The sequence below is a fragment of the Galeopterus variegatus genome, unplaced genomic scaffold (assembly GCF_000696425.1).
Source record: "Galeopterus variegatus unplaced genomic scaffold, G_variegatus-3.0.2 Scaffold7333, whole genome shotgun sequence".
Taxonomy (NCBI): Eukaryota; Metazoa; Chordata; class Mammalia; order Dermoptera; family Cynocephalidae; genus Galeopterus; species Galeopterus variegatus.
In genome coordinates, this window is record NW_007733444.1 from 28,907 (window position 1) to 56,265 (window position 27,359).

At 38.0% G+C, this 27,359-nt stretch overlaps 1 protein-coding gene across 1 annotated transcript in view; it reads right to left on the minus strand.

The window, feature by feature from the left end:
* Nucleotides 1-27,359, minus strand: part of PTPRR (protein tyrosine phosphatase, receptor type, R) — a gene marked incomplete at its 5' end in the record, with an annotated part of 50,998 nt that overhangs the window by 5,608 nt on the left and 18,031 nt on the right. The window contains 3 exons of the mRNA XM_008591830.1: nt 12,465-12,578; nt 16,125-16,282; nt 17,616-17,726. Coding sequence (XP_008590052.1) covers nt 12,465-12,578; nt 16,125-16,282; nt 17,616-17,726 — 383 coding nt within the window. The remainder of the gene's footprint in view (nt 1-12,464; nt 12,579-16,124; nt 16,283-17,615; nt 17,727-27,359) is intronic.

Here is a 27,359-nt window from a genome sequence, read left to right on the forward strand (position 1 = left end):
AAACAAAACCAAAAGCCTTAACATAGCCTTAATCTTGCTAAAATTGCAAATATAAGAGACACTTAACTTGGATTCATAGCTGATAAATGCTTATGTTAGATAGAACTAAAACTTAATCCCCACCAATCATAAGCAGCCAAACTAACATATGATTATGTGACTAGGGACTTTCCAACAAAGTACCTAAAACCAGTCAAATAATTTCCTTATTTTACATCTGCATTTACTTGCCTCTAACATTTTGTTATTGGAACACTATACTTCTTTTGGTCTGCTGTTCCCCAACTCATGAATTGTTTCTTACTTAAAAAAAAAACTCTTTAAAATTTCATTGTATCTCAGATTTTTCTTCTATACTACAAATCTGTTTTCTCAGGAGGTAACATTAAGCTATCATTCCTCCCACTGAGCAGGAGTTAATTTAAAATGAGTAAGGTCACATAAAAATGGCAAAGGAACCCCATTTAGCTGTGAGAGTGGTCGTGGGTTTGAAAAAGCTCAAAATGCCAAAGTGTCAGGTTCATCACCAGTAGGGACAAAAGTGAGTAAAGAGAAAAAGACACCAAATGCTGTTGTCAAGACAAATGCTATCTCAACCATTTACTAGCTGCTTTACCTTATTACATAATCTTTGCAGTGCTCAGTTTTCTAATCTGCAAAATGATGAAGCAATAAAATAACATGACCTACCTCATAGCATTGTTGTGAGAAATAAATGGAACAATCCATTTGAAATATTTAAATACCATAAATGTTAGCTACTATTACTGTTATTGTTACTCGTTGATACTGTCTGTTGGAACAGGACTGGTTAGGAGGGTCTGGGGTGAGACCTCTGAAGGTCTTGGAGAACTAAGAGCAAACCTGGCAGAGGATACAAAATTGCATAGATGGAAAGATCCAGATATGTTTCTAAATACTGACCAGGCTGGAAGACAGCTACAGTGGGAGCAGATGATGTAGTGGAAAGTACTGAGTGTGGAGACTCAGTCTCAGGTATGAATCCTTCCTTTTGAACCTACTAGCACTATGATTTTAAATAAGTTATTTAATCCATCCCAGCCTGGCTTTCCTCACTTATACAATGACATTAGTGACAAGTCATCAGGTTGTGAGGATTAAATAAGTCAGAGCATATCAATGTCTAGCTGAAGGCTAGTCACAGAATTCCCAGGAGCCTGAGATTCTACAGAGGTACCTGAGTGCGCTTGGCAGGGCTGAGGAGGAGGTTGGGCCTTCAGGACTAGCTCCTAACTCCAGAATTGATCAGGGCAGCTGTGCTTTCATTGGTTCTCCATAATGGTGCTCTGTGGAAGATTTTATCTGCAAGATGTTCTCCATTGTTCACAAAAAAGTTTGCAAACCACTGGCCAGGCAAACAGAGGTTTATTATTTACCTAATAAGATTTCAAGTTTTGCAAAGTTTAAATGAGATAATGTATAAAATGCTTAGCACAGAGGCTGTTCTTTAGTGTGTAGTAAACGAGTGCTGCACGTTCTTTTTCTTATTCTTTTGTTAATTGCGCAGTTAACACTACACCTAGGGTGATCATGCATTCTGGTTTGCTTGGGACAGTCCTGCTTCACTCCTGTTGTCCTAGTGTCATTATTAATAGGGCCACCTTTCACTCTCAGAAGAGCCTTGGTTTGGATGATAAATTATTTGTTCACCCTAATGAACAAATTATACCTCATTCCATGCTGTGGAAGAAAGTCATTTCTTTTATTGCAAATGTGATATTGGATGCATGGCTCTGATTTCTTTGTGGCCACAGAGTATGCATACTGTATTTGTCCAGGATGGAGAGGATTCAGATATACTACTCATCTAGAAAGGTCAGATATCTCAAATCACATTAGCTCCACCAAACACAAAGATTCACATCGTCTCAGTCTCCATGCGAGGAAGCACGTAGCCGTGTCAGCTGGCAGTAAACTCAGGTTAAAAGGGGAAAAAAATGTAATTTTTTCCCTTAGCTACGGGGAGGGTGTGTTGAAAAAAACCCCTCCAGATGCCCAGGAGAGAGATTTGGTTTTTAACATGTTAAAATTGTGACCTTTTGTGACTATTAACTCACACATACAGAGAACAACAGCCTTTCCTGCTGCACCACCCAGCCCATATCCGGTCTAATCAGTAGACAGAAGAAATTCTGCAGCAGTGACTCACTTCTGGGCTAACAATGGAATTTATGCTCCTTTGCTTTTTATTATTGTCGAATCTGGAATTCTTTTGGTAAAGTTCGGTACAGTAAATTTAGAACAAAAAGTGTGGATGTTAATGTGCCTCATGGGTAAAGCTCCGACAGCTTGGGCACGAGTCAAGTGCCTTGAGTCCAGCTGTGAGGTGTGTCTGGGCCCCCCTGATAGAAGTTTTCCCACGTCTTTCTACAGATGCCACAGCAAGGAGAGAGAACATAAACATAAATATTTTGACTGATTCTGACCAGGTATTTTGAACATAGACACTTTCAGAAAATTGGTGTGTTCTAAAGTATCTGTAGGGCACAAAAGTCAGCATCAAATGATAATTCAATGACACCTCAAACATATCCTGAGTTTCATTTTTTTTCCCCTGAAATTAGCCATTTTCTTTGGAACACTAGGTTAAGAGTTAACTCAATTATCTCTAAGCTGGGAAGAAGGAATAGGTCATCCTGGCAACCACTTGGAAAATTCAGTTGGCATAATCTGTTTTTTGTACAAAGAAGACCTCTTGTTATGATCTCATGAACCATAACATTGAGTAAATGTGTACCAATTTCTAGGGCTTTATTGCTTAGTGTCCTTAAGATAAGTGAACTTAAATGCTAAATTTTTGATCTTCAGAAGAGATCTTTGAAATTCACTAATTAGGGGGATCTTTGTGATTGGTTGGGAATGCAGAGAGATATGGATAAATGCAAAGTTGGTAAAAAAAAAAAAAGTACACGAACTGGTGGAAAGTTTAGCTTTGGGATTATTTTAACCAGATTTGGAAAAAGAATATTTTGGGGACACATATTAACCTAGAATGTTGGTGGCATATAGATGAGTATTTCTTCTCTAAAATCACTATGGTTAAAAAAGAAAAGAAAATCATCAAGCTAGTGACTAATCAAAACATTTAAACAATAATATGATGCTGACTGGAAGCATTTTTCTATCCTGTCTGGGAAGCCACAGTGAGGTCTTTGGATGTCATTCCAATTTAAGACCTCAAGGCAAGGATGCACAAACTACAGATCCACCCCTGGCTCCCAAAAAGGTGGATTAAACAAATTGTTTCCTGTTACTGGAGGAGAAAAAAAAAAAAAAAGAAAGAAAAGGAAAAGGAAAAGGCTCTCGAACCAGATATTCTTTTATGTGTTTCACTTCCCAAATTCTGTTTTTAAATTCTTCCAGTGTCCAGAGGTGCCAACGGGATTAAAAGAAATACAATGAGGAAAAAGCTGTCTGAGGTCAGCCTGCAATGGAACATGCTCCTTTCCTCCCTGCCTACAGGTCTTCTGATGATCACATACTGCTCCTTAGTTATTAGATGGTACATAGATGCACATAGTGCCATCTATGTGCATGTGAGGCATTTTCTGAGTTTCGTGGGACAGTTTACTACTATAGATTATTTTTATTTTTTAAAGGAACAGGTGTATCTCTCATACGCAATGTGGAAATGACCTTCTGTCACTATCTCAAACTGTAGCCTTGTAATACAACAAGCCTAAATGAATCTCTTGTAGCAAGAGGTATGTGTGGTGGAAACTGGTTGGTTTAGATTTATAGTAATTGGAATTCTCTTTAAAAAATTTTTAATTTATTATTTATTTATTTTAGCAATTGGAATTCTTAATTAGTTGGTATAGTCACAATAATTTGGTGATATTTGAGATTAGAAGAATTAGCAAGATGTAGAAGGGCTTTCTAAGTAATAAAAAAATGATTATATTGTGTTCAGTTTAGTACTAATGTTATGGCTCCCTTTTTTTCATTACAATTCTTGAAAATTGTTGACCTATACATGTATGATAACCTTCCATTAATAGGAAAGTGTGATTGAGCAAAATATCCCTTTTATGACAGTGCTGGCCAATGGAAAGTTCACTATACTTGCCATATTCATATATTAATAATGGGTAATCTAAACTAAAATGATCAGAGATAAACATTTTTTCCTGGTTTATATATATATCAACTAGTTCAGGATCATTGTCAAAGGCAGGATTAGAATGTGAAGTTTTTTTCTCTTAATCTGTGCTTAACTCACTTAAGCCTCCCACCCCAGAAAACAATAGCCCTTGGGGAAGCAAAAAAATCCAAAATTTAGCTCATCTAATTTGAGCAAAATTGGAAGTTCAGTTCAGAGTGTTAAAAAGAAGTCAAAATTTGTTTTGTGACCTCAGATACGTCATTTACCTCTTTTTGGTCTTGCATTTTCCCTAAAGAAGGAAGGTTTGTGTAATATTCTTGAAGCCAAATTTTTTTAAACCATCCCTTTCCTGGTAAGTGTTCAGCAAATGTTATGACTAATTATTACCATTCCATTGTTCTCCACAGAAACAAAGGTTCAAAGACTCAAAGAAAGCAATAGCTGAAAAAAATATTCGTAGAAAGCCAGCAGATCGCTTTCTAATCAATGAATCCTAGGATGGAAAAGGCATCTTATTGAAAGAGTACTCAAATCCTCTTGAGCTTCCAACAGAAATCAAATAAACATATATCAAATAAGCATATATATGTATCCAAATAAGCCAAATAAACATATATATATATATATAGGTATCACTAATTCTTAAATGTATATAGGTGCTGCTGTGAGTTACAGAATGAAAATTAATTTACAAGCATTATGGGATTCAAAATACAACTATCAGGTAGCGGTCCATGAAATATTTTACTCTTAAAAAGGGTCCTCTTACCAGAAGAGGTTGGGGACTACTGATACACCCCATCTTTCTTTTTATACATGTAGATAGAAAGGTTTAGAGTGGACAAGTAGTCACACAGAAAATTAGGGGCAGAGCCAGGGTTAGCACCAAACTCCTTGATGGCTGGTCCAGAGATGTCTGGCACCTCACTCTCTAATGGCTGCTGCTTACCAGTCTCACCAGTGCGCAGTTACGAATGCTGCACTCCTCACTTCATCTTTTAATTAAAATCAAACACAATGGGAATGAGGGAATAAAACACCTGTGGGTGCCTTGCCCTGAATTTGAACTCCTACATGGAAAGAAAGAAATTCTATTTTAGTTCAAAATAAGCTCAAAAATATTATTAAAAGGAGCATCCTAGACTTATGAATCTGCAATGAGACTGAGCATCTATTAATAGAAGGTGCCCCAGCCAACAAAAATAACGTCTTGCCAGAGAATGAGGAATCCACCAAATGGCTTTGTCATTGTTGTTATGATGGAAACATCCACTCTGCATAACACACTCATGTCTGAACCAGACCATTTGAATTTATCGCTAAAATGCAGATTTGTGATTTGATTCAAATTGCCTGTTTTTGTCTTGAATAACAATGATCACGTGTTATAAATTTTGGGGGGAGGGGGCGGGAAAGGGGTTAGGATTTTGATTCTGCTCCCCTTCCCCCCCATTTTGTTTCTCAGTCATGAAACAAGCCCCCTTTCAAGTATCCAGATCATACCACCTTGTCTTTGTCTTTGTTGTCAGCCTGCCTGGACTTCTCAGAGGAGGCAGCTGTAAGTGCTGAGGGGTAAACTATAAAAAGAAGATGCTCAGTATGCAGCCCTGGATTGCTGGTGGGTGGAAGCCATTGTTACAAAGGGCGTAAGGATAGGAAAAGGCCTGTGAGTCTGTACTCTGCTCTCTGATACATCAGCTCTGTCTTCTGTATTTCTTATTACACTCAGCTGAAAGCTTGAAATGCTCCAGCTCCACCCTTCCCTTTCCCCTTTTTAATGGTCCCCGTTCAGGCTCAAATTACTATCCCAATCCCCAGGCTTCTCTTCCACCAAACTTCTTGAAAGAACAGTTTATACTTATTATTATGACTTCTTTTCCTCCCACTTAGCTGGTCTTTGAGGAAAGTTTTGTGTGGGCAAATCAATGTGAAAGAGTGCTTAAATGAAGCTAAGTGAGTTTCTATCCTGGGGGATTTTTTAAGATGTATTAATGCTTATTGTGAATTTCCAACTGAATAGGCGTTCTAAGAAATCTAATACATAGCTTTTTCTCACACTTAATTGAGAACCCATTTTTTGCCTGAACACCATCCAAGAGGGTCTCGCACTTAGCAGGCTCTCCATAAGTAATTGTTAGTTAAGTTGTGCCCTGAGGAACACAGTCAGGAAAAGACAGTTAAGGAATCCATCTTCCTACACCCAGGTACCTGATCCACGTTCAGTAGCAGGTGTTTTCTGAATGAATGACTGTATGCATGATTCAGCAGCAACACTATGAGCAGAGGTCTTGGGTGCCTGGCTCACAGGACACAGGACACAGGATTCAGGCCCATCCACAAACACCAATCCTAAAAGCACCCCAAGGCAGGGCCGGCTTCATGGGCTTGTGATCTGCGCAGTCATACAAACCTCCTCACCTTATGCTGGGAAGGACCCTGCACTTGGGTTAATGCTCTGCTGTCACTGTCTTAAAATATTTAATAATTTTTAAATAAGGGACCCCACATGTTCCTTTTACACTGGGCCTTGCAAAGTATGTAGCTGATTCTGCCCGAGGCATCTGCTGCCAGAGCTCTTCTGCTCCCTTTCACTGCCCCTTGCCTTCCCTGTGCCCAGAGCTTGTCTACCAGCCTCCTCGACTGAGGGCCTCATCAGGGTGTGCCCAGCTTCTGGAGCCCTCTCTTCAATTGCTTTTCATCAAAACCCAAGTTCTGAATGTACGCCTACTGCGGGAATTATACGCTCTCTAGCTGTAACCGAAAAGAATAGGTCACCTGGTTAAGATTAGAGTGAAAGCCGAGAAGACACAAAGTGTTACCTTCAGCTCCCATCCACAGGTTCAACGAACTTTAAAAAAGGATGATTCTTTTAGCCAAAGATTGGCCCTCTAACAGCAGTATTTTAGATATTCACTATACACAGACATTTTAGGCATCCTCCATAAATAGATATTTCCTGTGTCCCTCAAATTGTATTCTGAAGGCAACTGCTGACAGTGTCACTCCATCTACTCATAAAACAGGTCTTATTCATACTAAAAATTCTTTTAAAAATTATGGTGTCATGTTGTCATGACTTTTTTTTTAAATTGGCAGAACATTATCAAAAAGATGTTTCTGTCAAGGAGTTTTACAATACACATATTTCAAGGTCCTGTTTACTTTTATCTATAAGATTCATACCTACTGAGTTATAAATCAGATAAATGTTCTGAATTCCAAGTGCAGGGGTCCCCCTTATCCCCGGTTTTGCTTTCTGCGGTTTCAGTTACCCACGGTACTGCAAGTTATTGAGAGAGAGACCATATTCACGTAACTCTTATTATAGTACATTGTTATAATTGTTCTATTTTATTGCTAGTTATTGTTGTTATTCTCTTACTAAGCCTAATTTATAAATTAAACTTTATCATAGGTGTGCATGTATAGGAAAAACATAGTGTACATAGTGTACATAGGTACCGTCTGCAGTTTTAGTCATCCACCAGGGGACTATTATGGGTTCATTTTGCCACTTCCTATGTGACCTTAGGCAAGTTACTTGATATCTTGAATTCTTTGTTTTCTCATTAAAAAAGAAAAAAAGATGCCAAGGAATACCTCATTTTGTACTCTTGGGTTTATTTGGGGAATTAAATGAGTCATGTGCTTTGAAGAGCACGGTGGACAGCTCATGATTAAATAGATTTCTGTGTGTTAAATAGTGCGTTCCGAAATCTCTGAAGACAGTCCCAGAGCTGAAGGAAAGGATGGCCAGGGAGACCACCTTTTGGGGACAAGGTTTAAAAACAAAAGAAGAAAGATACGCTGCAAGAGGAGAAAGGTGGACACTCGTCCACCTTTACTGGCATGAGTGAAACCATTCGTCCCTTTACTGGCATGAGTCAAGGACATCGTCAATGACAGCAGTCAGCTACAAATTGAAATTTTAAAAATGAGGTATGACAGGAAAAAGCTGAAGAACTGGAGCAAGAGGCAAGAAGGATGAGGGGAGAAAAAAGAAATAAGAGGAGGTAAGGGAAAGGAGGAAGGTTTTGTTTTGCTTTTCATGATCCTAGGGGTGTGTACATCAGAGAAAGAGACAAGAAAAGAAAAACCTGTGTTGATCCCATGAAGGAAGGAAGGAAAAAGAAAGACCTTTAAAGGAAAGTTTTAAGGAGAGGATCCGTTTCATAAACAACAGAAACAGCTGCTCAGGAAGAATTTATGTAGGAGGGGTCCTGATTAATAAATCAGTTAGAATGATTTTGAGCCACATATTGGCAGTAATTCAAGTCCAGGGGGTAGGGAGACTGTAGGTTTCAGGTCAGCAGAGAAGTTGGATGTATTTTGATGACCCTACCAGGAGTAAAAAGACAAGCCAGGGGTCCTGATTAATAAATCAGTTAGAATGATTTTGAGCCACATATTGGCAGTAATTCAAGTCCAGGGGGTAGGGAGACTGTAGGCTTCAGGTCAGCAGAGAAGTTGGATGTATTTTGATGACCCTACCAGGAGTAAAAAGACAAGCCCTGTGGGAAGGCCTTGGTGGTCATGGAAGGCCAAGGCTAAATTTTCTGGCCATTTACTTTAGGAAGGAAGGAGCAGATAGAGAGGCATTGTGATATGGTTTAAAAAAAAAAATGTACTTGCATTCCATTCAAAACTAGAGGACAATTTCGTAGACTTGACAGGCTCACGTGACCGGGGAGTGTAAACCATGGTGGAGGTCAGGCTGCAAAAGTGGATGGGGGGTGAGGTAGGAGATGGGAGAGTGTGTTGTTTACAGATGCATGTTTAGGTTACTTGCTACATATATTGATAATAACTGGGGTTAAACTGATTGAATGCTTGTTAAGTGCCAGACATTTTATATAGGTGTATTTTTTAATACTTAAGACAACAGTAGGAAGTACATACTATTATTATCCCCATTTTCTAGATGAGTAAACTGAGGCACAGAGAAGTTCAGTAACTTGCCTGAGGCCACACAACCAGAAAGTGATGGGAGCTTGGAGGCATATCCAGGCAATCTGTTTCCAGAGCCCAGAATCTTAACCACCATCATGAACAGCCTCTAATAAGCCAGTGAAAATTAAGGGAAAAATGAGAGGGAAGATACATTGACAAAGACTTAAAGGCTACTATTTAAAAGGAGACAAGAATGGTGGGGATGGGGAGGGAAAACCTAATCTGGATGGGGAATTTGAATGTTTAATTTTTAGAGATAGAAGAAACTTTATAGATAATTTTAATAATGATGAAGATGATAATAACATAGTAAACATCTATTGAAGGCTTAGACCCTACTCTAAGTGCTTCATACATATCTCATTTTCAGAATAATCCTTTTGTCTCTTTAATTGAAATCCCAAGATATAGCACATAGTAGGTGCTCAATACATAATTGTTGAACGAAGCTTGAAAGGTAACAATATAAATTTACTTTTAGGATACTCTAGGTCATAAGGCTCACAGCCAAGGGGCTCAGCTCCTATGGTCCTCTTTATTTTAATAGTTCACAGCACTTATTTCTGTCTTAAATTATCTTATTTCTTTACTTGTTATTATTTGTCCTTGTCTGTTAGCATGTGTACTCTAGGAGAGCAGGAGCCTCACTCTTCTTGTTTGATGCTGCAATTGCAGCATCTAGAGCAATGCCTATGGCATGAGAGGTGATTAGTATACAGTCACTGTTTGAGTGAAGGAGGAGAGCCCAGTCTTCCAGCCTTTCAGGCTAACTCCTCTTCCATTGTAGCACACTGAAGTGCTGAGCAGAGAGGCCGCTGCTCGTCTTGCTGCGGCTGCTCTCAAGGAGCAGCTGTTTGCTTTCTCCATCACTGACTTGACCGTCCATTTGCCCAGGTAGGCTTAGTTGTGGAGCAAGGAAGGAGAGAAGTTTCTTGTTCGCTTTGTTTTAAAAACAGAGACCATCACAAAGGTGATTAAGCCATCTTTATATAAAAACAACTCTTCTACCTCACACTCTTTAGGATGGCTATTACCAAAAACCTAAAATAAAAAGTGTTGGTGAGGATGTGGAGAAACTGGAACCCTTGTGCACTATTGGTGGGAATGTAAAATGGAGCAGCTGCTGTGGAAAACAGTGTGGTGGTTCTGCAAGAAACTAAAAATAGAATTCCATGTGATCCAGCAATCCTGCTTCTGCATAGAAAGCAGAGTCTTAAACAGATATTTGTACACTCATGTTTATAGCAACATTATTTGGAATAGCTAAAATGTGGAAGCAAACCGAGTGTTCATTGACAGGTGAATGAATATAAAAATATGGAATATACATAAAATGGAATATTATTCAAACTTAAAAATGAAGGAAATTCTGACACTCACTACAACATGGATGCACATTGAGGATATTATGCTGAGTGAAATAAGACAAATACTGTATGATTCTACTTATGTAAGGTACTTAGAGTGGTTAAACTCACAGAGACAGAAAGAATAGTGGTGGCCAGGGCTGGGCTGAGGGAGGAATTAGGGAGCTCTTGTTTAATGAGCACAGAGGTTTGCAAGATGAAAAGAGTTCTGGAGATTGGTTGCACAATAATGTGAATGTACGTACTCCTGAACTGTACACTGAAAAATGGTTAAGATGGTAAACTCTGTCATGTGCATTTTACTATAATTTAAAAAAATACACTAGACAATTATTAAAAAGCAACGACACCCAAGCTGGGGCTGCTGGAGCTCAGGGGAAGAGGAGGAGAGACCTATGGAGTGCATGAAGGTGGGAGAGGCCATGACGAGAGAAAGTAAGGACTGCTCCCACTACTTCAAGGCTGGCCCTGGTGGGCACAATGAGCAAGAGCCAGCAAAAGCCGCTGCTGTGCCCTTCATATGAAGTTACTTGGAGGCTACAGGGGAAAAGAGTGTCTTGGTGGCCCCTAGGCCAGCAAGACCACTAAGAGGGATGCCGTGGACCCACACAGGAGTGAGAAGCCACAGACAACTGAAAAAAGGAGCCACTCAGAGGCCAGCGAGTCATTGCAAGGGACTGGAGCATGGCCTGTCCCATGGGAAGTGTTTGGAGTGCGGGTGATGGGGGAGACTGGCCCACCAGGGAAACACTGGGGCACAGCATGGACAGCTGATCTACCCCCCAGTCAGCACAGGAACACTCAGTGGAGACTGGTCAGGAATATAGAACTGCAGGGGGTGCAGTTTGCTGAAAAGACTCAGGTCCAGACCAGAGTTTCCACACAACCTTGTTGTATTGGTCCTCACAAGAACCAGAAGTGCTTACAAGGTCAACAATTAAAACCTGAGCTGCACAAAGAGCCTTCTCCAGGGAATCAGCAGCAAAGCAGCAATTTAGCTCAACCACAGGGCTCAAGTGCTGGTTCCCATGGGAAATTCCTCTATTTTAGATTTAAGCAAAGGACAACAAATTAGTTCCAGTGCAGAGTTTAAGTGGTGGGGGGAGCTAATAATTCAGCACAGACCTGAAAGAAAAAAACAAAAAATCCCACAGATCAGAGACAAAAATTTGATATTAACTAGGAAAGGTCTAGCGCCACCAAAGAATACCTATAAAGCCTAGAAGGACAGGAAGCCCCCCAGGCTCCCACACCAGGGTGGGAAAAGGGCCAAGGGCCTCAGCCATGCATCCCCAACATCAGGGCCTCGGTAACGCCCTCCCTGCCCCAACATCCACACCCAGCCCAGCAATGACCACTGAGCAGCTGGAAACCCCCTGGGCTCCCCTGTGGAATGAGGGGGCAACCACAGGCCTCAACCACATCCCCATCCTTCCTCCTCCTTTCACCCTATTCCTCCTCCCCCCCTCCCCCTTTCTCCAATTACTCCACAACATCTTAGAATGTAAAAAAAATAAAATAAAAAATAAAATAAATAAATTGACTAATTAAAAAAGACTTGGTCGTACAACATACGGCTCATTTTAAAGGATTGAGATCTTAAAGTGAGCGATTCAATTAAGTCAAGTGAAATTGCAGAGTATATATAAAGGCATGGGCATGTAAGACAGAGAAGCAACAGCTTCCTCCATCAACAGCCTGTATTAGAAGAGAGGAAGGAATAAGCATAAACTTTGGTTTTTGGACATCTGATGGTTGGTGTTACAAATGACACTTTCTTCAATGGCTTTTTAATGTAATATGAGGGTACTTCAAAGAGTTCATGAAAAAATCTGTATTATCTTTTAATTCTATTTTTCCACAAACTTTTTGAAGTACGCTCATATATACTCTCCAGCATTTTACAGAAATCTCTACAGGGATTTAGGACCTCAGAGCCTCTGATGTTTACGAAGTCAGGCTGATCGGATCAGGTTGTGACTGACAGTGCTGCTCTGAAGTGAGGTCCCCGTGACACTCACCTGTCTACACGAAGCTGGCAGACAATGCTCAGTGCATCAACAACACCTTCTTCTTTCAACTGTTGACAGCCGATGGAGGTAGCAATAAAACACCCCGTTCTACCTATCCCCGCACTGAAAAGAAAAGAAGAGGAATAAAAAGGTAGGGAAGAATGACAAAGATAAAGTACATTTTTTAAAAAGGGTACTTTTAAATCTGAAACAACAGTTAATAATGATAATGATAATAATAATAATAATAATAATAATAACAACTCGTGTGTTGAGTAATACAAACTGGGACCTGCGCTAAGTGCTCAAGCTACATTCTTTCAATTAGTTGTAAGGAGTAGAATGAGCAGAGTAGAGGAAGGTGATGCGTGGAGAGAATAGTAAAGAAAACATTTTAACTGTTCAAGAGAGAATAATTAGGACCTGAACTTAGGTAATGTATAGGCAATAGAAAAGAGGGGAAATTTAGACACATCACAAATGTGAGTCTGGAGGACTGAAGTTGAAGTGGGAGAAAAGCAAAAACTCAGAAAACAACTAGGCCCGGAGGGCGAGAAGGACAGTGATGTCACGGGGGCAAAGGAGAATTCTGGAATAAGGGGAGATCTGAGCGAAGGAGGGAGGGAAGGAGGGAGGGAGGGGAGTGCTGGTCTTGGATACAGAGAACTAATATTGAGAAGTCTAGCAAATACCAAAGATGCAATTCAATTTAGGAGAGAAGACATGGCTAAAGGCACATATTTGCAAGTCGTTAATATAGAGGTGACAACTGACAGTGTTTCCACTCTGTCTGTTCTGGAGCGTTCACACATTCATCTGCCTTAGACAGTCGTCCACAAAATCAACCCAACAAGCCCTTTCTCTCTTTCTTTCTCATCAGTTTTAACCACTAACAGTCTTTATGTAAATTTCTCTCAAATCTACATCTAAACTCCCTAAATGTCTCCTAAACTCTAGATTGGCATTCCATCTCCTTGCTGGAACTCTTGATGTTACTATTTTGCACTTGCTTCAGTTCAGTGTATCTAAATTCAATTATCTAAAACAGAATTAATTATCTTATCCCTCAATGGCATTACCAGCCAGCCACAAGTTTTCCAGCCTAGAAATCTTGGAGCCACCGTCAACATCTCTCCCCCTCTCTCACTTCCCACATCCAATCTGTTCCCAATTCTTCTATTTTCCATATCTGCTGAGCCTTTGAGATCTGTGCTTTTCTTTCTATAGACAGTACTCACGTTCTCAACATCTTATTTCATGATTAGCAGTGATCTCATTATGGTTTCCAAGTCTCAAGTCTTTTCCTGGACTAATTCATGATACACACAGCTGCTAGGTTCACCTTCGTAAGATATGGATTTAATTATATCACTCCTTCCTCAAAAACTGTAGATGGCTCCCATTACCTATAGCATAATCTCCAACCTCCCTGCCATGGTATGCATGACCTTGCAAAATCTGAATGTGACTAACTTTCAAGCTTTATGTTTTTTTTTGCTGTCTTCCTTGTGTCCCATATGCTATTGTTCTCATTCAAATGAATCATTGCCAAAAAAAAAAAAAAGCCTTTTCTTTTACCATCTTCCTTTCTGTGTTAATGATACTTCTTCAGTCAGAAATGCCCTCGCCACCACCATTTGAGACAACAAACACTGATCATTTTGTAGGAACCCGTTCAACGTTATTCCAATTTTTAGAGGCTGTCTTCAATCCCCATGATTGGAACTAATTGCTCCCCTCTTGGCGTTCAAACAGCATTTATTTCTTATATTTGGCACTTGTTTCCTGTCCGATGTGACTGCAGAGGAATTCAGAGGAGGAACTGCTTCTTATTAGTTGAAGTGTCTATAGAGAGTTTGTTTCATTGAAGAGAGAGGATTGGAATGGCAAGCATTTTGGCTATCGTCGTGAATGAGAGAGAATATCACAGGTATGAGAATGGGATAAGGAAAGAATTGATAGGAAACAGAATATATGATTTGCGAAGGTAAGTAGACTATCTTGGCTTGAAGAGGAAATTATTTTAGTGGAACAGCCAGAAATAAGGCTGGGAAGGTTCTTATATGGAAGGCTGAGAGGTTTGAACTTCATCCTTATACTCGATTCTCTCTCTTTTTTTAGATTTTGATGAAAACTATGAACTTTCAAGCCTGAGATTACTTCACATAAGCTTTTACGCTCAAATTTGTTCAAATAACTTTAAAGAGTTCACTGACCCCTCTAACTTATTCACAGACTCACGGTTAAGGACTTTTGCTCTAGACAATGTGAAGCTGTCAACAAGTTTTGAGCAGGGACTCCATGTGATGAAAGATGATTTTAGGGACATCATTCAAAAGAAGTGCACAGGATAGGCCATAGTGGCAGTGACGACATGGAAGGGCATGTGTGTGTAATTAGCCAACTACTTCTACAATACATGAATGAGGTCAGAAGGACCTGAACTATGATGCTTGGACAGGAAGTGGTGATTATGGGAGAAGCTTTGAAGAGAAAGCCTATCTGGTGACTGATTAGATACTGAGACTGGAGTCGAAAGAAGGGCCAAAGATAACTGTCAACATTGGATGCTGAGTAACTGGAAAAAAGATGGTCTTATTCTTAGAAATAGTAATCAGAAGGGGAGCTGATTTTACAGGGGAAGTGGCTAGTTCACTTTAGATATCCTGAGTGTTTAATGATTTTGGGTGGGGCACAGTTCAAGCCCTAAATTAGCCAATTAGCTTGTTTTTCCTTGGCTCTGAGCTAAGTTTAGAATGAGACCAATGCTCTCTACCTTTGGATAAATAGACATATAGTTGATTTTACTCTGAATTAAACCACAAAGTTTCAAAAAAGGAGGCAAAAATTATAATCTAAAATAGTATATTTTATTTATTAAAGATATTATCAAAAGCTATCTTAAGAGACTTATGAGTTGCATAAAGCAACACAAATTATTTGGAGAATAAACAGTTGGTCCTATAAATGACTTTGAAAATACTTGCTTTAGTTTAGTCACACTAAAATGAAAATAAGGAGGAAGAGGTATCAGCTGTAGGAGGAGCAACCACAGACACCTGTGGCTGCTGTCACCTGGCCTCTAGTATCCCATGTTCTGGTAACAGCATTTTAGTTTCCTTTTGGCGAACTACCACTTGCCCACTTCCCATTTCATACATTTGTTTCCATCTGTTTTTCATGTGATAACTCTTAAAATAGTGGTTTTAAGTGATTGGTTTTCGCCAAATTTGATATAATAATAAATGTTATCAAAATGTAATCCGAATAGAGTTCAGGTGTCATTTTGAAACAACAAAAAAGCCATTAATAATTTTAAAAATGCACCTCTTATACCCAATGTACATGAGACTGTGAGACAAAATAGATCAATATAAGTTTCAAGGTAGATGACTGTAAAAGGTCTCCTGTGCAATGAACTGTTTATTTAGAACTCATATTTTGTCCACTGTGTAATTGCCATTTGCTGAAAATACCCTAAAAGTGTGACTTCATTTCTGTAAGCATTATCTTGATTACAACTCAATTATTAGGAAGTTAACCAAGTTCGATAAATATTTAATTTACCAACAAAGTCGCATGCAGTAAGCCAAGCCATACTTATACTTGCTCTATGACTTTTCAAAGAACGGGCAGTTGCTGAGGCAGAAAGGACAGTTCATGCCTTACCTGCAGTGGACAACCACAGGCCCTCGGCCTTCAGAAGCAAGTCTGTCTTCTTCTACATCCAGCATGAGTTGTAGAAGGGGCTGGGCACTGTCTGGAGTCTTGTGATCAGGCCAGGAGGTGTACCAGTAATGCTTCACATGTTGGGTGTGACTTCCTTGCTGAAAATAGCAACACCAAATGCCTCATTCACTTGTGGAACTAAAAGTCATCCAAACCACAATACTAAATGCCTTCAATCACTCCCATCTTGCTGGTGACTTATTACTAGGTAGAAAAAATCGAGATGATTTTTGAAGAGTACCTTTTACCTTAAGAAAACTTTACTGTAAATATCCCAATCTCAAAGTCTCTCCTCTATTAAGTGAGATCTGTATCTGTATCTATAATATAGATAATATATGTAACATATGCAAAATATGTGTTTACAATGTGTTATAATAAACTAAGTGGTAGGTGAAAATGTAGCCAAGAAAGAAAGGGATATGTTGTATTTCCTGCTCTATGAACATTCCTGACAGGTTATTAAAAACCATATAAACCAATAGAATAGCATATAATTTCATATTCAGTCATGCTAATACTTCTACACTCATCCCAAATTCCAGTATTTAACAGCAGTGAGGAATCACAGTAGTAAAGAAGTTACAGTTACATGGGATCCCTAGATTGGAAATGCTCTGAGTGAGCACCACACACGTCATCTCAAAACCCAGAGCCTGGGTGGGGGCCTGGCATGGACTAGGCACTTGAGAACATGTGTTGAAAACAGGTTTTGGTAAGTGCCTTTCTATCCCAAACTTCCAAATTAGAACCATCAGTGCAGCTCCGCCTCCACTCTCTTCCTCTTTGTGATGGCTGCGTCCCAGCAGTGAAGCTGCAGATAGGGTTGAAATCTTTGGGTGGTTATTCTTCAGAAGCAAAAATAATACCATGGCAACATTCCTCAGCATCTGCTCCCCATGAGTTAAATAAGATAATTTTTCTATCACATAATCTGGTCTGGGGAAAGTCCCTATAAATTACTGTAACTCCAAGTTTCTTAAGATCTCATCAACACTTCAGGGTGTCTTGCCTCCCACAGCCACCCACAAGTGCAGATTTTCTCTTTCACTGCTTCCAGGCCTTCCTTAAAGCTGCTTAGGCCAAAATGACATTTAAAAAAATCATGGTCAAGTCTCCAGCATAGCCTTTCATTAAAGGCTTTCAAAAGGTTAAATCAGAGGTGTTTTATTAGTGCAAATAAGATCACAACACCTACATAATGAATTTCCTTAATGTCAACTTACATTAATTTAATTATTCCACATACTAATAGTAGCTGACAACAAAGAAACACACAAGGGAATGATTATAGTTTATTTTTGATGTTAACATTTTTTAATTTGTTTAAATTGAATCTTGTAGTACTAATTAGGATTAATAATTTCAAAATAGAAATGTAATCCTCTAATGTCATCTACTTTGTAGAAAGCTATAACTACATAATCTTACCTTTAAGACAAGGTTTCGAACGGTGTAGTTATCACATTCATTTACACTGATAACCAGAACCTCAACTTTCCCGTATATCCCTCTCTTTTCTGGCCAGTATAGCACACATTTCTGGGAGAAAGGAAAGAAGAATACAACAAATATTAATGGCTTTTATTAACCTTGGAGTATTTTTTATTCAAGCATCTTAAAATAATTTTTATTACATTAATTTGTAAAAATCAAATATCGATTTTCATAATTCTATAAATGTACTAATATCATTGAATTGTACATTTTAAACACGTAAATTTTATGGTATGTAACTTATATCTCCAAAAAGTTGTTTTTAAAAAAAGTATCAATCCTTACTGGTGCCTGGCAAACACTGTTGCTACTAACTCCACACCAAAAAAATAAATAAATAAGGCAAAACTTCCCAAAACTCCTTAGAGAAATTAGAAACTGATTAAGAACTAAATTAGGAAACTAAAAATTAAGAAATTAAGATCCAAATATTAGAGTTCATCATATGATGACTAGAAATAAAAGGAATGTTCTCTCATGATTGAGGCAAATCACATTTTCCTGCTTCATCAACTGATGTGTCTAAGAAAAGTATGTATAATGTGTTAGATGCCATAGAATAAAGTTGTCTTTGTATGTAAGGCAGATGTAATGACCATTAACAGGTCTATGGTATTATATTTTCCAGAAGAAAAGGTTTTTTTCACTTATGGGATCCATTGAAGTAAGTGTACAACAGAATTATTTAAAAGATATTTTTGTAATAGATCCTATTTGAAGGGCTTAAAAAGAGTGATAATAATTATATTTCAAGCAAGGCAATACGGCATGTTGTGGTTAAGAGAGCCCACTTATTAGCTATGAATTCATTAGCAATATACTTAACTTCTCCGGCCTCAGTTTCCTCATGATTTAATACATAAAAAGTACTTACTATAAAGCCAGGCATACAGTAAGCACTTAAAACATGTTATTATTTTATTATTATTATATTTTAAAATAGATGATAGATTTTTTTGATCCAAAGTGATTAGATTATCATGTATTAAATATTATTATTATTGTAACATCCCGGCACCATAATTAAGAGAAAACTGCAAAATGAGACTCAAGCATACATATTAGCTTATATTATTTTTCCTTTTAAACAACTGCAAAAGAACTGTTAATTTTTTTAACCGCACATTTTAATGAGAAAGAATGTAAAGGATGAAAGTTGATGCTTTATTTCGAGTGCCCAGGGAAGCAATATTAATTTTAGAAATGTTCTTTAAGTAGCAGTTACCATTTTCTCCCAAACACACACACATTAATATAGAAATTCTTTCACTTGTTGCCTTCAATCAGGACCTTTCCTACCCAGAATACTTGTTTCTTCACATCAATGTCAAAGGCATATGAACACATGAAAAAATTTAACTACTCGTAGATTCAAAAGAGCAGCAAAAGAATCACAGAATTACAGAACTAAAGGAAAATGCATTTCAAGTGTCAGAAACACATCTCCAGGGTCTATCATGTTAGAACAGAGAAGGAAGTCACTTCACCTAGCGGAATAACAGTTTCTTTCATCCATCACAATAAAAACACATTTACACCCCCCATATTTTGGTCCTTTTCCAAATGAAGTAAATCATTTTAGCTTTAGTTACATGCTACCCGAGACTGCTAGGCAACCAGACTAGTCTTACTCTGGCTAACTTAATGTCAACATTAAGAAAAGAAACCTTTTAAAAATAGAGCAACTTATTTCCTTCTGCTAATGCAAGTTGCCACATGTCTAACATTTTCCCAGTTTGTTAAAGCTAATCATACTAACCAATTTGCCTGGTTTCTTTCAGTGAGGCAGCAATTATTTCACTGCAAGACCCGAGCTATTGGGTATCTTAAAACCCATGCCTCCTGGATAAGTCCAAGAAAAGTGACAAAGAATCTTGAAGAAGGTACTGAATAAAGAAAGAGGCATTCAGCGTTCCAGTAGTCTGGCATATGTGCCCGAATGTCCCCGATCAGACCTGAGCAGCAGGTCCCTCTTTAGGAAGGTGGCTCTCAAAACCAGTAGGAAAAGCTGTGAGGCAGGAGCTTCCCAGCTGCACCCCGACTCTTAACAATACTTGAGGAGGTTTCTGCACCTCTTTGATAAATGGAAGCGCTGCTCGCTTTTCTCCCAAGCTTGCCGGGGCCCTCTTGAATGTTTTTCTTGACTCTTTACCAAAATAGCAATTGGCAGCCAGCTCTCAATAGACAATGCAACGTGACTTGTTCATTCAAACAACCCTCACTTAGCATCGCATCGCCTTTCTGAGATACAATAGCTTATTTTTACACACAGAATATATTTTTTCTCATTTTAGAAGAAAGAAAAAGAGACCAGATGAGCGCAGATCCTTCTGAATATGAGCTGGGGGAGAGCTGCAGATGTAGTCGTTTATAAGGGCACAAGTTCATCTTCAAATTATTTTCCTGAACAGCTTTTTATGGTTTCTTTATTGTGGTGCTAACAATGACATGAAAGCAGCAGAAAATGCAAGGAAGGAAAATGCTGTCTTACAGATAATATTGTGAAACCGTACTAATTGTAGGTAATTCAAAATAGCATGCTATCTAGTAGAATATAATCCCAAATCATCACTGTTCTTCTGCTAACTGGGCTGATCCTTTCAGTAAAATTATCTATTAATTCTAAGAATCCATAATTTGGAGGAAAAAGAGATTTTCAGAGGACCATGTGTCTCTTATGCAAACAAATAATTATTGAACCCTGACTGAAAAGATTCTGGACATCAACCAATTCTTTGTAATCAGTGGTTTATAGCAAAAGCTATAAAAAAAAAGCTATGTAACACTAAGCAATGCAAACCCATATTTTTATAATCGTTTTTTCTTTGTCTCTCCTCTCTGGCCCTCACCAAGTTAGGGCTATTTGTGTTTAAAGAAGAAGGAGGTCTAGCTAGCAGTTTAGTTGCCTGGAAAACAAAATCTATGTTTAGGTTATTTTCCTTCTAGATTTCATACATTTAAAATCAAACAGTTATTGCTCTATGAGCTAAAGACCTATATGATCACGTAGAATGCAGCTCTAAATAAATAAATAAATAAATAATGCTCAGTGTTATTGGGGTGTGCAATGGATTGAATGGTGTCTCCCCAAAGTCCATGTATTAGAAACTTAACCCCCACTCTGACAGAGTTAAGAGGGATGGGAAGTCCTGTTATGTTAACTGAAAGGTGGGGCCTTGATGAGGTGATCGGATTGTGAGGAGCACGCCCTACTGAATGGATTAATTCACTGATGGTTTAATGGTGGTCATGAGTATGGTTCTGATAGCTTTAATAGAAGAGTGAGTAAGGAGGTTAATCTGTCTTTCTCTGCTTCTGCCATTTCACCATGTGATATCCTGTGTTGCTGTGAAGAGTCATCACCACCAAGTCCCTTATCAGATGTAGTCCCCAGACTTTGGACTTCCCAGCCTCCAAAACTGCAAGCAATGACTATTGCTTATTTACAAATTACCCAGTTTCAGGTATCCTACTATAAGCAACAGAAATGGACTAATGCAGGGTTACACTAAAATACAAGAGAAGGATAGAATTAGTCAGATTGTATGAAATTATTATTATTGTAGTTACTCTTATTCTTAGTGCTTCAACTAAATATCATAGGTACAGTGATTTATAAAGTACCTTTACCAACATTATATTATTTAATCCCTTCCACAATCCTTTGAGGTAGGTAGAGTGAGTAGTAGTTATTATTGTTATATTTAAAATCATTTTATAGCTGAGGAAACTGAGGCTCAGGTGCTTTGGTAGAGGTATCTGGAAAATTGCCTTGGGGACTCAGTTCCTCCAAGAAAGTACCATCTTATAAATTCAACTTTCCGTCTCTGATTTGCACGCTGATTCTTAATCAATGCTATTTAACCATAGCATTAACCAATGCCCTCCCTTCACTCTATAAAATATGGTGATCTCATGGAACGCTGCGTGCTCTTGGTTCACTCTCTTAGCACCTGTTGAGCTGTAAATTCACCAAGTTGTATTTATACCAAAACCCCTTTATGGCAGTTGTATTCATTATCAAAGCCCAGTAACTTAATTAAATATTACATAAATCAATGGAACATGAGGATAAAAAGAGTTGTTTTATGAAATGATTGCATAAGCCAAATACATTTTTTTTTTTTGTCTTTTTTCATGTCCGGCAACGGGATCGCAACCCTTGGTGTTGCGCCTGCACCTCGCTCAGCCAGTGAGTGGGAACCGGTCTGTATGTGGGATCCGAACCCTCGGCGGGAGCGCCACCGCGCTCCCAAGCGGCGCACTGTAGCAGTGCGCCACCGGGCCGGTCCCCCAAATACATTTTTCATTGGGAAAAAAAGTAAATCAGTAAAGAAAATTGCAGTCAAATCAGATACAGGTAAGACGACTATGAAAGTCTGTGCAAAATTAAAAAATGTAAATAGGAATCTGCATTCACATTGTTTTACAAGATTTTCTATATTTTCTCTCACTTCAAAGAAACTGAAATGGGAAATGATGATATATAAGTGGTATGATTTACATAAGCTATATGATCTAGAACTCTATTTTCAGACAGATACTAAAAAAAAATGAGCCTCATAATAAAAAGTAAATAAATTTTAATATAAATAAGTGTACATGTTTTAAGATAAAATAAAACAAATTTTTTTGATGATTCCCCCAATGGCTGTTTTTTGATTAACCATGTTAAGTAAGAGGGCTTCTAACTACAGTTGGAAGTAAAGCAGACTAAAGCAATCTGAATATAATAGCAGATTAAAAATTGAGGTGAAAAGTTATATTTGGAATTTAAGGATGTTTGAAAGGACAGGTGAGTAATTTTTCCTGGGCACTGTCAGCCTCTGAATTTCTGGCCACCTTAATTGCTTGGACAGCATAAATGTCCAATCTCTGATCACACGTGAAGTGGATTAGGCTGCGGGGCATTGCTGGGCATCGGTAGGCCAGACTGTCTTTCCACCCACATGAGGGGCCCTAATCAGAGGTAGGCAGCCTTGCTGATGCCTTCGTGGTGGCTTTGGTCTCTTTGCTCACTGTTGAATGAATTCCTGTTTTGTGCTTTTGTAAGCAAAGTATATCATGGGATACCAATTTCTCTGGTAACTCCATTTGATGCCTCTGAACACAGTTGCCCAGTGACAGCATCCATAATATCTAAATCAGACCACCCAAGTCGGTGGGTCTCTACACTCTGCTGGACTGGCCTCCAATATTACTTTTCCTGACCTTGTTTGGACAGACACTGGTTATAGGACTTGGTTTGCTTGTTTCTTTCATTCTTGGTACAAAGCATGAATCCTCTTGTCCACCCCATGCTGACCTCCAACTTGAGTGTGACTTCCCCATATAGTCCTAATCTGCACTTCCAAATCATCCACTACTTTGAACAGATTCAACAAATTTTTTTTCTTTAAACCACATCAAAATGCTTTGTCTATCTTCTCTTTCCTTCCTAAAGAGAATGGTGAGAGATTTAAACCTCGACTGTAAGCAGTTACACACACCACTCTCTGGCTACAATCACTTCTTGCACTGAAGCCTATTCTTCCCCACTGTCAGGAGGGAGGTATCTTATTGCTGTCTGAGACCAACAATGGGTCGCTTTGCCTTCTCATGTCTTGCTTCCTTATTTGGCCTGTTATTCTGTTGGGGCAATGGTCAAGTGCATGGGCTTTGGAATCAAACAAACTTGGATTAAAAATTTGGATTCCATTACTCACTAATTTTGAGGTTTTAAGTGAATGACTTAACCCTCTGGGCTTCAGTTTTCTCATCTATAATATGGGTATAGTAATGCCTACTTTGTAGAGTTAAAGTAAAAATTAACTAAGCTTGTGTATGAATTGTTCTTGGCACATATATTCAACGAATGGTAGTGGCTAGAAAATATCTTCCACAGTATAGGTAATATGGTCAACATTTATAGCTACTTCCCTTCTTTCCTAGAACGGGAGAGAGGTGTAATGAGTAACGTCCAGAGGTAGTCTGAGGGCTTTGACTCTCTGAGGGGTGCAAACACAACTTGCCATTTTGGAATTGAAATAGGTCCAGTTTTGTAGGTTTTGGCCACTTATGTCTCCTCTAGTAATGAAATAATTGATGTTAAAAGAAGTCAGACACTGTGTTTTCAATGTTTCTTTCTTTCAAGAAGAATTCCCTCCTTAAGATTTATCTAGATGAAGGAACTCAAATTTACCAGCAATAAAATCTCTTCTTTTATTGCAACTGAAAATTAAGATAACTGAATTTTCAGCTTTATTTTCTCATTTTTTGTTTGTTCTTATTTTACAAAAATTGAGTAATGAGAATGTTGGGATTATTAAATAAGAGATGGCAATTGTTCATTTACATATTTATTAGAAAGTAGAAAGGTTCGTGAAAATATAAATAAAGTCTGGGAATTTCTAAAGATAACGCCACCTCCGTATTTCTTTTTTTTTTTTTTTTGAGGAAATGATTTTTGTCTATTCCAAACAATGACGCTTAACACAATTGAAAGTTGGCACATTTTTGGTAAACAGCATTTTCCTGGTAGTATGAAGTCTAATGTGTATTTCTTTTGAGCCAGATTTCTCAGTATCATTTTGATCTGTAAAACATCAAAGTTTCCTCTATAGTATTATATTTACATCTTTGGGGAGTCTGGACAGAAAGGAATTTTTATTTTAAAGATTAATGAACAATAAAAAATGTCAAAATCTTTATTGCAATATTTGGAATTATGACTGACTACAAGAAAAAACACATGGCAGATTACACATAGTAGACATGTAACTTGACTTTGGAATCCCCAGAAGATGTATTCTCAGACATTTAAAAGAAAAGAGCCTAAAAATGGTAAAAAAGCAAACAAATAAGCCATTTATTCAATTTCTGAATTATGTAGCCAAAGAGAACATTTAAAACTTCAACCACCCATTTGTGTGAATTATTAACAAAATTCTGGCTTTTAACAGATCCACTTGGCTCTTCTATGGAGACTGTCCAATCTGAGAATGGTACCAATGAGTTAGCTCCTAGGATGATTGTTGCACTTGAAAAAGAAAGAATTAGATGGGTTCTATCCTCTGCAAACTTGGAATGGAGAGCTCTGAGCATTGCCAGTGAACCAGCTCTGTGCCACTTTGAGATACATGCTTGACTCATACAGCAGTTCTGGTAGGAAAACAACCGTGGTCTTGTAAATGGAGAAGGGCAACCGCCTGCTGGGACTTTGCATATNATGTAGCCAAAGAGAACATTTAAAACTTCAACCACCCATTTGTGTGAATTATTAACAAAATTCTGGCTTTTAACAGATCCACTTGGCTCTTCTATGGAGACTGTCCAATCTGAGAATGGTACCAATGAGTTAGCTCCTAGGATGATTGTTGCACTTGAAAAAGAAAGAATTAGATGGGTTCTATCCTCTGCAAACTTGGAATGGAGAGCTCTGAGCATTGCCAGTGAACCAGCTCTGTGCCACTTTGAGATACATGCTTGACTCATACAGCAGTTCTGGTAGGAAAACAACCGTGGTCTTGTAAATGGAGAAGGGCAACCGCCTGCTGGGACTTTGCATATTTCCAGTTGCTCATCCTGTCCCTATTGGATCTCTGCCCTCTTCATGACTAGGACAAAAATATTTTAACATTCTTCATGTTCTCAAATTTAAAGTATTACCATTTCCAATATTTTAGTTTCACCTTCATATTTTACTTTTTTAGTTTGCTATTACTTCTTACATTGGAATCCTTCTGTTCTGAATTCAATCTTTTTCATTCTGTTATACCCCCTCAAGTTCCTTTGGTAAGATTCTGTTGGTGGTAAATTCTTTAATTTTTGTTTGTTTGAAAATGTCTTTCTTTCACCCTTGTTTCTGTGTGATAGATTTGCTGGTATTAAGTTCTGAGTTGTCGGTTGTTTCCTTTCGGTCCTCTGTAGGTATTATTTTACTGATTTTTGGCTTCAGTTGTTGCTATTGAGGAGTCTTTTGTTAATTACTCTGGTTAAAATAATCTCTTTGGCTTTTTCAGCTTCATAGATGTGTCTAGCTGTAAATTCATTTTTACTCATACAGCCAGAATTTATTGTGTTTTTCAAATCTCAGAGCTCATGTCTTCCATCAGTTTTGGAAGATCTCTAGCCATTATTTCTTCAAACATTACTTCTTTTCTCATATTCTCCCTTTTCTTCTTCTGAAACACCTACTAGACATGTATTGAACATCTAAATACCATCCTTTATGACTCTCAAACTTTTTTTACAGTTTTGGTCATTTTGATCTTCTAGGTAATTTCCTTAACTCTACATTCCAATCCACTAATTATTTATTCAGCTGTGTCCTGCTTGCTGTTAAACCTGTCTAATGAGATTTTTTTTTAATGGTCTATGTAATATTTATTTCTAGTACTCTTTGGTTTGTTTTTAAATATTTCTAGTCTTTTTTTGATAGCAACTTGTTTCTTTGTCAGGTTTTTAAATTTAATGTTTTGTGTGCCTAATTATTAAAAAATGTAGCCTATATTTATAATGTCTATTACTTTAATTTCTGTAGATCTGTTTTAACTATTTGTTGCTTCTTACATTTTTTTCTAATTGTGTTTTATTTAGTTCTGTGTCTCATAAATTGGATTTGTAAGTTCATGTTTGGGTGGGCTTTTTCTATAGAAATTCTGTGGGGTATATGCTGAGAATTACATGTCTAGATAGTTTTTTCCTGTTTCTGTAAAGTGCCACAGGGTGTTACTAACCCAGTGTTACTTTTTATGTTAATTACTCCACGTGGCATTCCCTCATTTTTAAATTCTGAGGTTTTTCATCTTTGAATACTTGAGAGCCTTTTTCTTTATTGTATAAGAAGGCCAGACTTAGATGAATTTTCTTTTATAGCCCTATTTTAGAAGTTGGATTTATTTTTGTGGCTCACTTTTTCACTGAAGGCATAGCCCTTGCAAGTGTTCACTTTATGGAAGGTCTCAGCTGCTACTCTTGGCTCCTGCAAGTCCAGGCTTTCTCTCTAGTTGTTGTATGTCCATTAAAACAAAAATAGCTCTTAATTTTCTGGTTTTATGTCTTTAATCATTTTTTGACCATTGGGATTTCCTTTACTTTCATGTTTTTCAATCAATGCTATGCATGCTATTTCACATATTACCCAGTATACTGGTTTTGTAGTGGGAGGTTTTTCAGGTTATCCAGTTGGCCATATTATGTAAGTTCTGTGCATAAATGAGTGCATGTATACATGCAGAAAATATACCCCTTAAACTTGAAGAATCTTTTCTACCATGTTTATGTCATGTTTATTAAACAACTGTGCACGAATTGTCAGTAGCTTAATAGGTTGACAAATTGATACTGAGTGTGAAACTGCTGAGAATACTAGGGGTTATTTTTATTGTGCCACCTCAGGCTTGTGTGTCAGATGCATAGAAATGTGTATCAGGTTCATAGAAACTTCATCCACTTGGCCAAAAATATACTATTTTTCCAGAATAAATTTCAGAAAAAATGCCTCATCTATGAAGCAAAAATGGAAGAAAACAGCAAACCATTTAAAACTTATAAGTTGCTGTTTTGTCAGCCTGGATTCTCTCAATTAGCAGCAGGATAATACTACACTCAAGAATTGAAATTCACCAAAGGAGCATAGAGGAAGCTCAGTTTTCTCAAATTCTTATTTTCATAGTCAAGCTTTGTTGTAATGATTTT